The following is a 16933-nucleotide window of genomic DNA, read 5'->3' as shown; positions in this document are numbered from 1 at the left end:
TGCATCCCTCAGAGCCCGCAGGCCACTCACACCGCTCGGAGCAGGGTCCCTCCTGTCGCAGCTCCCCTGCAGATGCAGCTCCACTAGAGAAGCTGCTGAGCCACCAGAAGGATCCTCCTGGGACAGAGGATCTCCCCCAGGACCAGGCTCCTCCTGCACCCTCACCCCAGAGGTCCACCCCCTGCTCCTCCTTCCTGCCTGACAGTTGTGCAGCTCATGGCATTTGACAGGGCTTTCTCCACTCCACGGGGAGCTGGTTAACCCTTTCCTTGGAAAACCCGTAATGCCAATTTTGCCATCTAAGGAAACCTGGTGCCTTTGCTCCCACTGCTACTACCCCAAATTCAGATGAAAACCGCACACCCTCCCGTGCTGGTACCTGATCCTTTTGTCTTCAGCTTTCCCTGCCAGACAGTTCTGCTTCAAAAACACCCCTTGTAATGACCCTTCAATAGCTTCTCTGCCACTGCACGTTCCATGTGATAAACATCTCCCACCTCTCTGAAGCTGCCAGCTTTACAAAAGCCAGTTTTACAAAACTGTAATAATTTACCATCTAATCCTGAGCTGTGTAAAGGTTACCGCCATAGAAAACGAGTCGGCTCAGGCTTCCATCAGTGTTTAAAAAAATGACTGCTAAAGTCTAAAAATTGAAATATAACATCTAATTAGGAATCCTCTGATTAATCATTATTCTTTGCCGTCTTGGATATTGCTCTGATAAATGAGGCTTAGGAGCCTTGCAAAGTCTTAATTACCAGTATTCCAGATGGCTATGAGGTGTGCACAGAGCTTCTCTGGGAACACAGAGCAATGAAGAGCTCGATGTTCTCGGTGGCTCCAGGTGCACACACACATTCCCAGTAACACCAGCTCCCACAGTGATACTGGGCACCTGACCCACACACACGCAGGACATGAAGCCACAGAGCCTAAAATTACAAGAGCCTCTTGTAGGCACTCTGTGAAGCTCTAGAGTCTGAGGTGGTGTCCCCTAAGCTGCCCACACCGGCAGCATTTAGGACACACCTGCAGGACCATACCAAAACAGAGCCAATATCCCTTGTGCAAAGGTAATCAACACTGTGATAAAGAACCATGGAATAACAGCATGGAGTAACCACAGGGCTCTAGGATCACAGAACAGTTTGGGTTGGAAGGCACCTGAAAGACCATCCCCATTCCAACCTCCCAGCAACGGCCAGGGACGCCTTCCACCAGACCAGGCAGCTCCAAGCCCTGCCCAGCCTGGCCTTGAACAACAAGGACAAAGGCGAGGAGCTCCCCTGAGCCAGCAAACCTGTTCCATGCCTCTGAGAAGCTGCAGCATGGTTTGCAGCCAGCCCATGGTACGGAGCGTGGTCAGCTGCCAGCAGATGCATGGCTGCACACACTTGCACCCCTGCAACGCCAAGGGAGCTGCTACAGCCACAGCATGAAGGTAAGTGCACTGCTGAGCAGCTTCCGAGGCCTTTTGCCAGGTTTAGAATTATTTCTGAGTGGCTCCGGGTTGAGAGCAACACTCTAAGAAGAGTTAAATTAGCAAGCATCAGCCCATTGGGCTGTATTTGTGGCCAATGGAAATGAAATCAGCAACAAAGATGACTGAAAAAATTTGATGTAGCTGCATGCAGTCAAACACACTCCAAGTGTAGAATTATAAGCTTACACATAAGCCTGAAACAGGTTTGTGTAACCCAGAGCTCAGACACCTCAACTTCTACAACGCTGTATATACTCAGCAGTACCCACACCCCACCAAAAGGTGCTTTTGGACCTCCCAGCGCCAAGATCCAATACAGTCAAGGACGTGTACTCACACAGGTTACTTTTCGGTAGATTTGAGCAGCATTCTGGCATTCTGAGTAAGGGTATTCTGAGGTAGCCATTTCCAGCATGCACATTCCAAACGCGTAGACATCCACAGACTCATCGTAGTGCTCCTCGTACATTTCCGGGGCCATGAATTCTGGTGTGCCTGCGCAGACACAAAAAGACAATGCTGACTCTTTACAGGAGTCTAAATGGCTTCAGCCACGAGCTTTTTCACCTCTAAGAGGTGTGCCCAGGACAACTGTGCATAGGTGCATGCAAGAAGAGCTCCAGCATTCCCCAGGGAGGAAATCCAAGGTCGGTGTATGCACGCCCATGCCCGTGGCTCGCTGACAATAACCCAAAGGGGGGAAGCAGGGCACAGGGGAAGCAGGGGGGAGGGAGAAGAAAAAGAATGTTCAAAGACAAACAAGAAAATTAGCTATGGTTCATTTCCTGCCCATGCTGAAGTGATGGAATGGTTTCTGGCTGGCTGGAGAGAAGGATGTGCACAGGGCTGGGGAGGTGAAAACAGGAGAAGAAATGAGAACCTTTACTCTTGTTTTCATCAGTGCAAATTTGCATTTTTTTGTTCCCTCCAGAGATACAGAGTAACCACCAGCAAGCAGACAGCACTTTGAAAGCCAGTAGTATCACAAATCACCTACAGAGTCACGCACAAAACATCAAACCTAATTCTGTCACTAGTTTAGTGGGACAAATCAATGAGGCTACTCACAGAACAAGGTCCTACTCAGTAGGGATTAGGGTGTCAGGAATCTGATGCAACTGGGTAAATACGAAGTGAGGCACTGGGAGCTGCAGCTTGGGGACTAGCAGCAACTTCCAACACCTGCAACATTTGCTCAGCAAACTACTCTGAAAAGGGGCAGCTTATAAAGCTTATTAACACTTAGGCAACTGATTCCAGGAACTGTATCTCATACTGTAATCCACACCTGGGAGTAACGACTAGTTTATTTCCTTTCTACATCGAAAAAATGAAGGAAGAGAGATCAATGCAATGGTGTGTCAAGGGACAGTAGCAACAAGCTGTTGGGATGCCAAAAAGAGAGTGGCAGGTCTTGGACCATGAGAAAACCCCAGATAAAGTCTGCCTGTCCAGCCTCAGCACCCAAACTGCCCCCAGCCCTGGCAGATCCCATCAGTGCTTTGTTACGTCCTCACTAATTAGCAGCAAAAGCACAACTGTAATTAAAGCAACATATAACCAGAAAAAATAGTTCTGGCATATCCCAGGACGGTTTGGATTGGAAGGCAGCTTAAAGATCCTCTCATCCACCCCTTGTCACAGGCAGGGACACCTCCCACTGTCCCAGGCTGCTCCCAGCCCCTGTGTCCAGCCTGGCCTTGGGCACTGCCAGGATCCAGGGGCAGCCACAGCTGCTCTGGGCACCCTGTGCCCACCCTCACAGTAGTATGTTTCTTCCTACTATCCAATCTAAATCTCCCCTTCTCCAGTTACCAGCCATCACCCAAGTCCCTAAAGAAGCCAAGGAAACCCCATCCCTGGAGGTGTCCCAGGCCAGGCTGGATGGAGCTTGGACCAGCCTGGGCTAGTGGAAGGTGTCCCAGCCATGGCAGACAAAGTGCTCTTTAAGGCCCCTTCCAATCCAAACCATTCTAGGATTCTGACTTGTCCTAAACTCTTTTTAACTGGCATAAAAGACAACCCTCAAAACTGGGGTCTGCTTTTGCACACATTTCTGAAGTAGACTAGACCTAACTCGTGAAGAAGCATTTCTGTAAAATTAATTTTGCAAAGTTCAAGATTGGTCTCTTCCCTTGTTTATGCTCCTTCCACTTCAAAGCCACTCACTCCTCCAGCCTTAGCAAATCAGCCAGACCCATGTCGTGGAGCCTCAGTGTAGTCCCTCCCTCTGTTCCAGCTGTCACCAAGGCAGAGGCTGCTGCTCAGAAAGGGTTAACAGCTGCCACAGGGAATTATTCTGGAGCTGCTGCCTTGCTTTAGAAGGAACACAACTCAGCAGCAGGACCAGATCTCATGAATTACAGAGCATTTAAAACAAATCTGAAGAAGTGATAGCAATAGTCTAAGAAGCAAATGGAATACTTGGCACCATTCCAAAAGAGGACAAAAATTACATTTTCCCCCGTTCCTGGGGGTGGAAAGGAATACCTACGAACATCCTTCACCAGAAGAGCCCAGCTAAAAAAGGTGAAGCTGCTCAGCACCCGGCTGCTCTTGGCAGGAGCAGGTTTGCCCTGGCTGGGCTCCTGCAGAGACACCGCAGGGTGCTGACTTCATCCCTTCCAGCAACGTGAAACGCAGCTACTGATGTGCCTTGGGAGCTACTCCCTCTGCAGAGGGGGCAGCATTACTCATCACCACTGCTTCCAAGCTCCTTCGTTCTCTCCTTGGAGCAGTACTACTCGTGAAAGTTACTAGCTGGGTTTTATTGCCAAAATGAATGCAGACTCTCTGCCAGCATCCTGCAGCCCTTCCAGTATCAAATTGCTTCCAGACACGAGTGTATTTTGATGGTGTTCTGTTCACAACTGATTTTACAAAAACCTGTATGAGTATTACTGACATTCTTACCAATACTGCTATTACTGATGCTGCCCCTAGTATTGGTACAATACTACTGTATTGGTACTACTGATATTATTCCCAGTATTGGCATTACTGATATTATCGGTACTTCTGGAATTATTCCCAGTATTGGTATTACTTATATTATTGCCAGTACTGTTAATATTGATATTAGTCTATTATGTCCCACGAACAATTGTTATCCTGCAAAAAAATTATTTGAAGATATACTGACCCCCAACAGAGAAAAACGCCACCAGTTACTAGAAGTCAAAAACCAGAGAAATTAACAAATATAAACAAACATGAGTTCACTGAAATCAATGAGGTTACGCAGACCCACAGCAGCCAAGAACATATGTGAAATTTCAGTTGTTTTGACTCCACAGGCACTGGGCTCCCTATGCATTAAGGATGATACAGGAGGAAGAAGAGAAAGTCATGATACCATTACCTACCGATTCCCATTTTTATAGTGGTAGAAAGGCAACAATCGCAAACTCACTTTAACCTCCACTACCAATCTGCAACTTAAAAACCACTACTGCAAAATGGGAACGAAGATGCTAAACAGACAGCCACGATACTGACCGAGGGGAGCCAAGGAGAACAGGAGCATTACCTATGACACTTTTGGCAAATGAAGCTCTCTTGAGTGTTGCCAGACCCAAGTCTCCTATTTTCACAGATCCAGTTGGTCCAGTAATAAAAATATTATCACATTTCAAGTCTCTGTGAATTATTGGTGGAGTTCTTGTGTGCAAGAAAAGAAGACCCTTCAGGATTTGCCGACACCAACTCCTCAGGACTTTAGGTTTCATCACTTTAAATCTCTTCAGGTACCTAGAGCACAACATACACACAAGTGGGTATAAAGGAAGAGAAAACATTTTATTAGAGATTTGAGGGGCTTTAACAGCTGAAACTCCATTATAGATAAAAGCCCATTATTAGATGCCACAAGAGCAGCACAGAAATATCCCAAAATTGAACGAAATAGATCTTTTCAAAGGAGGAATTACAGTATTCAGTCTTAGGAAGGATGATAATAAGCATTTTTGGTGCAAATACAACCAAATATTTTGAAGTCTAATAGCTCAGCAATTAATTTCATGCAGCGAACAACTTTAGAATACGTTAACATCTTTCGAATCAGAAGAACACTGAAGTTTAATTTTAACCACAAGACTTGGACCTTTGTACCATGCACCTGCATTTCTTTCCATTTACCTGAAGTGCTGGTTGGGAGGGGACATTTGGGGAAGATGCAGGGCCCGCTAATGCACTGGCAGAGTAGCACACTGGCTGGGTACTGCTCCCATTGGGGCTGAAAATCTGTTCCAGAACCCACGCCAACTGCGTTATATCAACCTTAACAAGACTGTCAGTACCAGAAGCTATTAATTAATGTTGTTTAGGAGATAACCTAGAGCACCTTCAGCCTCCGAGAGGCTCTACCACTCAAGCGCTATTCCATTTGAATTCCCTAACACAACATGCAAATACAAGCACAAAAGCAAGCACCCAACACACCCTGACAAATCCAAACGTCACAGGCAGAAGATGAAACGCGCCAGAGAACAGCTTTGAGTTGCATAACCGAAACAGGGAAGAGGGCAGAAAGAGATGGAGGCCAAATTTCTGCTGTCAAATCACTGCGGTTCAAATGCGGGGACAAATGACAGACACCAGAGAACAGCTCCATTTCTTGCTTTTATCTGGAGATGGCTTTTTTCAGCACATGAAAGTAGGATTTTGCTATAAATGTCTGCTGCTATTCTTAGCCCCTTGCCAGGAGCACAGTACTTACGTCTTCAGCGTTCCAGAGGTCATCAGCTCGGTAACCAGCACGATGCATCTTTTGCCTTTTGCACAGGATTCCCAGAAGTCATAAAACCTCACGATGTTTGGGTGCTGTAGACCTTTCAACATTTCTGCTTCCTCTTTAAATCTCTGCCTCTCTACTTTTGTGAGTTTTCTGTCCTATAAGCCAGAACGAGACATTATTATTAGTGACAGACAAAAATAAAGGCTCTGCATTGCCACGGTATTCAGAATTTTAGATTTGTTTTATGCTTGTGTCAAGAGCAATTATAAAATCTTTTATGTAAGAGAGCAGCAGCATGTACAAACTAGGGCACTCGGCCTAAATCCAGTATCAGGAAGACAAAGAGATGCCTGTGCTATGCCATGCTCATGACAGCACTAATATTTCAGGCACCACGAACACACCCGTGGCATGATGGATCAACCCTCGGCTCTTTCTTCGTGTCTGGGTGCTCTGAGGCTCCTTATCCAAGGGAGTCATACCCACAGGATGTTGTTTCCAGGTACGGGTGTTCTCACAGCCAGGACCCCAGGCTCCCACCGCCCTCAGCTGCCCCTGAGGTGCTTCTGGCACACAGCACCAGCTGAGGTCCCTGCTCACCACACCGGGCTCTACTGCCCATCCTGTTTACCCCAGGCTAAATTAAAACCATGTCACCTTCCAAAGAACCCCAAACGCATCCATTTTTCTATGTGTTTGCTGTTCTGCTTCATTTTACAGACTCTTCTCTTCTTTTTGGTAAAGGAAGTGTTTCCAGCTGTCCTTTAGCTTCTTCCACAGGCTGCATATGCATGGAAATTCTTTAATTAGAAACGTGAAAATGTCATGTTCTACTACCCTGGTCTTCCTAGAGAATTTCAGGGCATTTCCCACAAGCTCTGGGCTGTGATGTGACCCTGCCCAGCACATGCAGAGCTTCTCTGCCCCTCATGTGGCTCAGGAGAAGCTCTGGGGCTGCCTGGACCTGCCCAGCACACGGAGACATCCAACAGGCAGCCTGGACACTCGCTCCGACCTCTTAGGATGGTGAAACAGCAGCAGGGGAGTTCCACCCTGACCTCACCATCATGCCTGCCTGGTTTGCCCCCCTTGGGCAGCGCACTGCCCACCCCTGCCCTAGAACTGGAGCTTCTGGGATCTTTAGAAGGTGCTCTTACTCAGAAAGCCAAAGACGCACCAATCACCGGGAGGAATTAGTTCATATTTTAACCTCAGACCTCCTCCTTTTCTCAACTCACCTAGGCAGTCTGTACGAGCTGCACTCCTATGCACACGGAGTGAGTTAAATGGGAACACAGCTGACTCGTAGCCAAGATGCAAAAGGATCAGCCGCTGCCATTTCCACAGCCTGCCCTCACCCACAGCCCCAGACAGTGCAAGATGGGAACGAGAATTCCCACGGCTACAAACAAGTCAGCTTCACACGGAGACTTCATCAGAGGAAACACAGGGCTGGAACCGTGATTTGGCTCTTGGTGGATGACAAAACCCTGCCACAGTGCTCTGAGTGCTTGGGGGGAGCGTTTCCATTGATACTGGGGGTGCTCAGGGCGTTCTGTTCCCTCTGACCTCCGTGGAGCAGCCCAGAGCAAACCCTGCCCAGGCAGCAGCAGCAGCCCTGGGGCTGGGCAGCGCAGGGCAGCCAGAGCCCCCCATGCCCCACAGGGACAGCAGCGCACAGCACACCCACAGCCCAGCCAGGCAGCACCTCTGCTGCGCTGCACCAGCTGCCTTTCTTCTAAAGAAAAAATAAAAAAAAAAAGCTCCAAAAAAACCCCAACAAAAACCCAGGCTGTCTAACGAGTCAGGCAAGAAGAGCCACAGAATTGCTCTCAAATCCATCACTTCTTCCCTACTGCTGAGTTTCCTTCTAATTTAAAACCTGTAGAATAAATCAGACACACTGCTGTTAGGAAGGAGAAGGAGCAAGTCCCTGTGCAAGGCAGGGAGAGCAGAGTGGGAGCTGGCGGAGAAAAGGAAAGGCGGCTGCACAGACCCAGCACATTGGCAAATACTTTCCAATAAAAAAGTAATACCATAGTCCTTGACCCTCATTTCCAGGTTTCTGAGCACTGTGAGAACTTTTCCACCACTGCTTTATCAGTAAAACCATCCTTCAGCAGACAACCATACTCACTCTGTATATCCCACATACCACGAGCGGGAGCATTTTGGCAACTGCAACAAAGTGACTCTGGAAGGCAAATGTGTGTTTTATTTGTAATTACAGTAGGAAAAAAATCTGGATTTTTTTCTTCAGACTGATATCTGAGCATTATTTTCCAGCTGGAGAGGCAAGGCCAGGGCCAGGGCAGAGCGGCCACTGCTGCGGCTGCAGCCTCCACCACGGGAGGGGTCCCTGGTGCCATCAGGGCTCAATCAGCCTCCTCCAAATTCCTGCAGCCTGAGCCTGACACATGAGTCGCTGGCAAAAACATAAGCTCATTCTGAAAGGGCTTAAGGGTCAAAGTGTTTTCTGCTCGGAAGCAGCAGAAACACCTGTTGAACTGCATGACTCACTGGGGGTTTAAACCAAACCCAAGAAACCTTCAGCGGGGTCACAGACACTCATTCCCCATCATACCATCCCCACAAGGCGGAACAGCCTCATCCTGAAGCTACGGGAGCACGCCTGAAACCACCTCCAGGCAGCACATTTTAAGATAGAGAACAGGACTGTTTGGAAAGGTCACGACAAAGAAAGGTAGTCACAGACTCATGGAACAGTTTGGGTTGGAAGGGGCCCTAATGATCATCTGAGTATGAGGAAGGAATTCTGCCCTGGGAGGGTGGGCAGCCCTGGCACAGGGTGCCCAGAGCAGCTGTGGCTGCCCCTGGATCCCTGGCAGTGCCCAAGGCCAGGCTGGACACTGGGGCTGGGAGCAGCCTGGAATAATGGAAGGTGTGGACAACATGGGATTTAAGGTCCCTTCCAACCCAAACCAGTCTGGGATTCCATGAATTTCCAATTAGCACTTTACAGCCTCAATCCTGGTAAATCCCACCCTCATTTAAACTGGATTAACATGATGTTTGCAGCAAGAAGATACAGAGAAGTGAATATCCTATCTATAATCAAATTTCTGCTAATCCAACACATGAATGTTCTCTGCTTCTCCCTCCTCAACACAGCCAGGGGCAAAAAAATGCCTCTCTCAGTTAACATAAAATTTATCCCTTCATTAAGTTCCTTATGGGGAACAACAGCAAAGACAGGAATTAGTAAGTAAATGCGTTAACAAAAAGAAAGGGAAAACTTACGAATTAAATTTCTGGAACAGCACCCAAATTAACAGCAGGAACATGTTCAGTTAGTCATCCCCAAGCATCATTTCCTCCAGGTTGTAACATATGGGCTCTGACTAAGGATCTGAAAATTATACAGGCAGGAGACTGGCTTTCACCTGAGCCTTCAGAAGATTTCCAAGATTAACAAACGAGGTCAAGTTTCTTGCCTAATTCCTTGTGAGGAGGGAACAGATTTGGGAATCAACTCCACCCCCCACCACAAAGAAAGGGGGTCTTGCAAAGAAGACTACATAAATTTTTCACGTTCAATGCGTAGAACTGTGTGGGAGCAGGTCTGGAACACAGCTGTTGCAAACTAGAAAGTTGTGATGCTTCGCAGTTTTACAGATTTTTTTTTTTCTCCTTTTAAAGTCTTGAATTTTTACTAATGTTAAAGAATGTTAAACTACTTCAAATACTTGGATATCTTACCTACTTCCTGACCTAAGGAGTCCTGTGTCCAGCCGGACCATAAATACTGTTTTCTTGAGAGTTTGAGCTTTATTTCTAAATTCTTCGACTGACATAGCTGCATTTACTGATGGTTATTTAATTTTGTCTCATTTTGAACAGATGAAGGCCTGACTGTAAGGCAAGTGGAGCGCTGGCTCCGAAATGAGGGCAGGGCTCACCTCCATCAGGCAGAAGCCTGACCCACATTGGTGATAAAGAAACCAGAGGCACTTCTGACCCAGGGATAGAAATCAAATACCTACATCAGCAGAATGGACATCTGTTCAGATGATTCCATTTTCACAGCTGCATTCCAAGTGTGTACTTCTGCTCATGTACCGCAACTGCTCCTCTAATCAGAGATGGCCCCGAGGGTGAGATCAGCCAGGGGACCCACTGCCAGCTGCCTCCTGTGGAACTGTCTGTCAGCTTCCCGTGGATTTATGGGCTGGAGCACAGTTCTGCTCTCATGTGCCGGCCCCATGCCTTTAGTACCACCCTGCCTATGCGATAAATGTTTAATAGCATCCCGGACCTTTCATTCCCACACCCCCTACACTCAGTCATAAGCACTTATCGCTTAAAGCAATCCGAAAGGATAAAATCCCCTCTCTGTGAACAAACAGCAGATGCCATCAGACAACTTGCAAATCAAGAAAAAAAAATTTTACAGCTTCATTCCCTATCAGAATCCAGCCAACATTCTTCTTCAGTCACCCTCGGCGAGGTTACAGCCTGCTATTTGTCAGGCGCTACCAAAGCGCAGGGAGCTTTCCCAGGGAGAACTCATTTTCCAAAGGCATAAAAGCAGCCCTTGTCCCCATGGATACTCACAATTCAGTGTGCAGGAGCTACGGGGCAGACTGAGGAAGATTTACTTATTTGCCTGAGTCATTGCTAGAAATCTATGGAAAATCAGGAGTTTAATTCAGACCTTTATGGCTAAATTTGGCATGGTAAAAGAGGCTGAGCGTGCTTTTTTGCTGGATGCAATCATAGCTCGCTGCTTCTAAATTGATTAAGGCACATCTCAAAGCCTTGCAGCATGGGGACACTGGGATTCACATCTTCTGCTGAACCGCAGAACTTCAGCAGCTCGTCCTGCAAGGGCAGGAGGAAGGGGAGTCAACACCCCAAATCTCCAATCCCAAAAGAGCCACAAGCACACCCAAGAAACGCAACACCAGGGACAGAACATGGGTTTTAGAGACAAAAACCTCCCAAAATCACAGACAGAGTGTGGTTTACAGGTGAAAACCTCCCAACACAACCACACCATGACAACCAATGCTTAAACAACAAAAATTATTGTCGTGAGCAATTAAACTAATTTCAGGCAGCACCTGCTTAACTTTCTTAATTACCAGGACTTCACAGGCTCCACAAAAGCTTAAGACTGCAGATGAAATACCAAAACAGCTCTGACTTGCTTCACAAAACACCTTTTTCAAAGGAAACTCTGAAATCAACGTGTGAAAAAAGCTCCACGACATCAGATCCCCTCTGAAAAAAAAAGAGCCCGAACCACAAAAAACCCGCTTCAGGCATGTCATGAGAACCTGGTGTTCTAGTATTTTCTGGAATCCCTTCTGAGCCCAGCATTCACTGAAGCTTAAGCAACAATTGGTTGTGTTTTTAAAAAGCGTTTTGCTTCACCTACTTCCCATAACCCACAAACACAGTAACTGGGCAGGCCAATTGTCAGCACACGAGGGATGCTCCAGCATCCCTTGGAGCCTCAGTCCTGGGCTGCCCCACAGCAGGAGCACGCAGACATTCCAGTGCTGCTGCCTAAAAAAAAAAAAAAACACCTTCAGAGAGGTGGAAATGGGGGAAGGAGCCAGAGGGAACGCCCTGCCCTTGAAGGGCTGTGCTTCCCGGGGTGCTGTGACATGAAAACCTGTGTCAGCACCAGCCCAGCAGCACAGTGCCCCTCCTGTGCTGGGAGGAGCCATCCCCCTCCTGCCTCTTCCATCTCACCTCCTTACTCCAGGGCAGTTGGCACATTAACTAATTGTACAGGTATGAAATCCTCTTACATCTTCTGGTCTGGTAGTGGAAGGTCATGGGGGTTGGAAGATGATCTCTGAGGTCACTTCCAACTCAAACCGTTCAAGGACTCTGCGATTCTCTTTGCTGTGTGTTTGCTACACACACGTGGTATTTTCCTGAAAGAAGAGACATGCCACCTCTTGCCCACCAGAGACCCTGCCAGAGAACCCCCTCTGCAGCCTGACAGGAGGCACCAAAACTGTTGTTATTTACCCAATGTTACCAAACAGAATGCAGACATTAACGCTCCCTTGGCCCATGGGCTTCACCAACCAAAGTTAACACACCATGAAGAACCAGCAGAACAAGCAAAGTTTGATGTAGCTTTGCTCTGGCAAATTTAATCTGGGGGAAGCATTCAATCCTGCCTTCCTAACAAAAACCCAGCACTTTCATCCCATTATTGCCACCATTTCCCATCTTGTTATAACCTAGCAATTGCATACTTCAATCTGCAGAACACCCTTAAAGTGAAACATTTCTACCAGTGAACTACTCCTAGTCCACCAGAACCCTAAGCAGGCAATAGGATGCTCAGCTGGTCTGAGATCACGGTTTAGGAATGGAACTCCCCATTCGGTTTCCCCACTGAGACTCTCCCAGCCAAACACTGCTTTCTCTCACTCCGTTTCCCCCTGCCCTCTGTGGCAGGATGGAGAGCAGAACATGTATTTCCTGCCTCCCAAATAAAGCCTTTGGGCTGTGTTGCATTTGTCAGTGAACCCCAGGTGAGGCAGCCTTACCAATCCTACAAGACACCCATGGATCAGCCCTTCAGGCTTTGCCATGACGTCCCTGAAGGGTGTCACAGTCTTCAATTACACACTAAGTACATTTATTTTAGGAAACTACCTCAAAGAAGTTCAAATTGGTAAGAAAACCACCACCAGCCCACAAAACACCCCAAGATTCCCCACCAAACCAGACAGATGGAGTAAACTGTAGGCGAGATTGAATTTGAGAGTTCCTCAAATCATCTTTCCTACACAGCCATGAATATACCTCTAATGTGACCACTCTTCTAACAAAATCACCTCTAAAAAGCCATTTCTCACTTGATTCTGTGCTAAGCCCAGGAGAGCTCTGAGCACAAAGAGATCCTCTCGGTCACAGAAACACAGAATCTGAGCTGGGAGGGACCCACAAGGATCACTGAATCCAACCCCTGCCCAAACACCCCAACAATCCCAGCCTGTGCATTCCTGGCAGAGCTGTCCAAAGGCTCCTGGAGCTCTGGCAGCCTCAGGGCTGGGACCATTCCCTGGAGAGCCTGGGCAGTGCCAGCACCCCCTGGGGCACGAGCCTTTCCCTGCTCTCCTGAGCCTGCCCTGGGCACAGCTCCATGCTGGTCACTCAGGTCCTATCCTTGGTCTCCACAGGGAAGAGATCAGTGCCTGCCCCCTCTCCTGCCCCTCAGGAGGAAGCTGCAGACCACCATGAGGTCTCTCATCACCATCACCATCACTCTCTCTGGCCAACCTGGAGCCCTCTGTGGAGGAGAACACCTTGTACCAGCCACACCTTTTATCACCCCAATGACTGCAGCCTCATTGAGCTGGACACATTTTATCTTGTTCCCAGCAAAGAGCTGTCCTGGCGCCAGGCAAGCATGGAAAACTTGCCCACACAGCCTCCAATGACAGTTCAGCATTTCAGAACTTTTCATGTCCCTGTTTCCACAAAACATGTCAGACTGACCAAGTTCATATGTGCCTTTATACAGACAAGCTGAACTTAAATTATACTGAGGGATAGCAATGTAAAATAGCTAGAAAACAGGAAAGTGATGGGGTTTTGCACAGATCTTAATTTAAACTCTAACAGTGGCTCAATGGATCCTGGAGAGAAACCTTCTCAGTTCTTCCCTCACACTGTGGCCTGGTGAGCCTCCTACACCAAGTCATTTAATGCTTCTGTGCCCACATTTTGCATTTCTAATGCACACAGAAAAAGGATAAGGAGCTCCTCAGTGCACCCTGGAGATCTATGCAAGAGCAGCACCCTAACCAGCAGCATCGAGAGCTCTTCTCATCCTAACCTGCTCCTACTTTTAGCTAGGGATCCTTGAGGGGAAATAAAGGAAAATATTCCTTTAAAATAAGACGAAACTCCTTCTGTTTTGGGGAAAAAGAAAAAAAACCCAAACCCTTGCAGAGTGCCATATAATTGCAAATATCCAACTCCCCAGGAAATGTCCAAGGCCAGGCTGGACAGGGCTTGGAGTGACCTGGTCTAAGGGAAGGGGTCCTTGCCTGCAGCAGGGGTGGAACAGGACGAGCTTTAAGGTCCCTTGCAACCCAGACCATCCTGCGATACAGGGTGGGGCCAAGGAAAAAGCAAGCAGCCCAACTGCTATAACAACTCCAGAGACTGGACAAGCATTCCTTGCAGCAATGCTTGCAAAGCTCTGGAAAAGTGAGGAGAGGGAGCTTTCACTGTCACAAAGACACTCCTCAGATTGGGGTATCCCAGCTCCTAAATATTTAGCAGAGCTATGTGTCTGGAGTTTGGAAATGTCTTCCTTGTGAACTTCTCTAAATGCTGAAAGGAGCTGTCACTTCTGGTGCATTCCTAACACCACTTGACAACCTGTTAGAAAACACTCCAAGGCAAATGCTGCGCTCCCAGACAGGACACATTCATCACAGTCTCCCACAATGGCGAGGAATTAAGCTGAAAGCACCCCATTTGTAACAAAATAGTTCCTTCTTCTTGCTTTTGCCTCCTGCAAAGCTTGACATTCTATAGCCCTGCTCCAAAGAATAACAGGAGCTTGTCAACTACAACACACTTATAAGTTAAATTTTTAACTCTCCCATCCCTTGGACAGCAAGGCATGAAAGGGTAACATCAACATGGGTATGTGAGAAACAGATCTGGGCCATTTTCCAAGGAGATTACATGTTTGGGCTGATAAATATAATAACATTGACATAATAAACTCAGATTTCTGCAATGCATTTGCTTCACATTTACAATTATAATGAAACAGAAAATATCTGTTTGCATAAATTAATTAAAAATTGGGTAAGCAATAAAAATACACGTCCTTGAGGATTTTTCATAAGGTTTAGCAGGGCTCAGATTTTATTCTAACAAAGTGTTTTGCATTTTTACAAAGAAATGAGGGAAAAAAGCTCATCACTAGTAACAAATGCCACGCTTTAGAAAGAATTCTGAGAGTGTTGCAGCACAAAGGTGAGAGATCATGAAGAGGGACTGAGCTTCTGTAAACTGCATGTGAGTAGCCCAGCAATGCTGGGGCTGCACAGCCAGCCCGGCCCCAGACTGATCCCAACAGGGCTGGGGAAATGCTGCACAGGGGCTGATCCCAACAGGGCTGGGGATGCTGCACAGGGCTGCACAGCCAGCCTGGCCATGGGCTGATCCCAACAGGGCTGGGGATGCTGCACAGGGCTGCACAGCCAGCCTGGCCCCAGACTGATCCCAACAGGGCTGGGGAAATGCTGCACAGGGGCTGATCCCAACAGGGCTGGGGAAATGCTGCACAGGGGCTGGAGAGCCAGCCTGGCCATGGGCTGATCCCAACAGGGCTGGGGAAATGATGCACAGGGGCTGGAGAGCCAGCCTGGCCACAGACTGATCCCAACAGGGCTGGGGAAATGCTGCACAGGGCTGGACAACCATCCTGGCTGGCCATGGACTGATGCCAGCAGAGCCTGAGGTACCCTCCTGCTGGGAAGAGCAGCCCCAGTGCAGAGAGCACCGTGCCCCCCAGCACAGAGGCGGGTTTAGGATGGGCTGTGAGAACCAGCAAAGCCCTGGTTCTGCGTACTGCCCATGCCTGAGGAGCTCAGGCTGCACAGTTTCTCTGAGGGTCAGGGATTACCAGATTCACTGAAGAAACTTGGCTTGTAAAGCCAAGCACAGAGAGGAGGTTCGATCAGACAGCCACAGAGGTACTTTGTGACCCCAAGTCTGTGAAACCACTCTATTACAGCCCCAGTTATGTTACAGGACACATGACCTTGGCTACAGGCCCAAAATACTGATTCAAATGGCCATTACCAAATGCAAACAAGAAAGTTCAAATCTTGGCTAGACACCGCCTATGACACCTAAGTCAGCAGCCCCAAACCTAAACAAATGTGAGTGATGGCCAGTGATAAGAGTCCCTAGAGCCCATCATGACAAGAATTTGAAAAGTGAATATGCAAAAAAAACCAACCAAAACAACCTCCATCTCATACTCGGAGATTCCCAACTGGTGGGCACAGACTCATTCCTTATGAGTTGGTGTGTTCAAACTCCTTGATCACAGCTGTTTAGTAATTTAAAATCTGTGGCCTACAGCAGTATGGATTTTATAATGTGATGCAAGAATTATTATGCGGACTGTATTTAACAAACAGCATCGGACAGAGACTCTATGGAAAGCAAGAATAATCAGGAAACACTACATTTAATTTTCTGAAATATTTCAAAAGCAGAATCACAGAATTATTTGGGTTGGAGGGGACCCTAAAGGTAATTTTGTTGCCCCAAGATGTCACAGGCAGGGTCACCTTCCCCTGTCCCAGGCTGCTCCAAGCCCAATGTCCAACCTGGCCTTGGGCACTGCCAGGGATCCAGGGGCAGCCACAGCTGCTCTGGGCACCCTGTGCCAGGGCCTCAACACCCTCAGGGAAGTTCTTCCTACAGGGAAAAATTTCTTCCTAAAATCTAATCTAAATTTACTCTGCTTCATTCCCTGCATCCTGTCCCTCCATCCCTTGCCCCCAGTCCCTCTCCAGCTCTCCTGGAGCCCCTTCAGGCCCTGCAGGGGCTCTGAGCTCTCCCTGGAGCTTCTCCTCTCCAGGTGAGCACCCCCAGCTCTGCCAGCCTGGCTCCAGAGGGGCTCCAGCCCTGGAGCAGCTCCATGGGCTCCTCTGGATCACTCCAGCCCTGGAGCAGCCCCGTGG

The 16933-nt window shown here is 48.0% G+C and overlaps 1 protein-coding gene across 1 annotated transcript in view; it reads right to left on the bottom strand.

Annotated features, from left to right (window-relative positions):
- The window catches only part of WNK2 (WNK lysine deficient protein kinase 2), an 85147-nt gene that overhangs the window by 46213 nt on the left and 22001 nt on the right, over positions 1 to 16933 (bottom strand). Inside the window, exons 2-4 of the mRNA XM_058422272.1 lie at positions 6201 to 6373; positions 5013 to 5233; positions 1821 to 1978 (exon numbers count right to left, since the gene is read on the bottom strand). Coding sequence (XP_058278255.1) covers positions 1821 to 1978; positions 5013 to 5233; positions 6201 to 6373 — 552 coding nt within the window. The remainder of the gene's footprint in view (positions 1 to 1820; positions 1979 to 5012; positions 5234 to 6200; positions 6374 to 16933) is intronic.

Source organism: Hirundo rustica, chromosome 12 (genome assembly GCF_015227805.2).
Source record: "Hirundo rustica isolate bHirRus1 chromosome 12, bHirRus1.pri.v3, whole genome shotgun sequence".
In the NCBI taxonomy this organism is placed as follows: domain Eukaryota; kingdom Metazoa; phylum Chordata; class Aves; order Passeriformes; family Hirundinidae; genus Hirundo; species Hirundo rustica.
The sequence above is the reverse complement of the archived record's forward strand: the minus strand, read 5'-3'. Positions and strand labels throughout refer to the sequence as shown.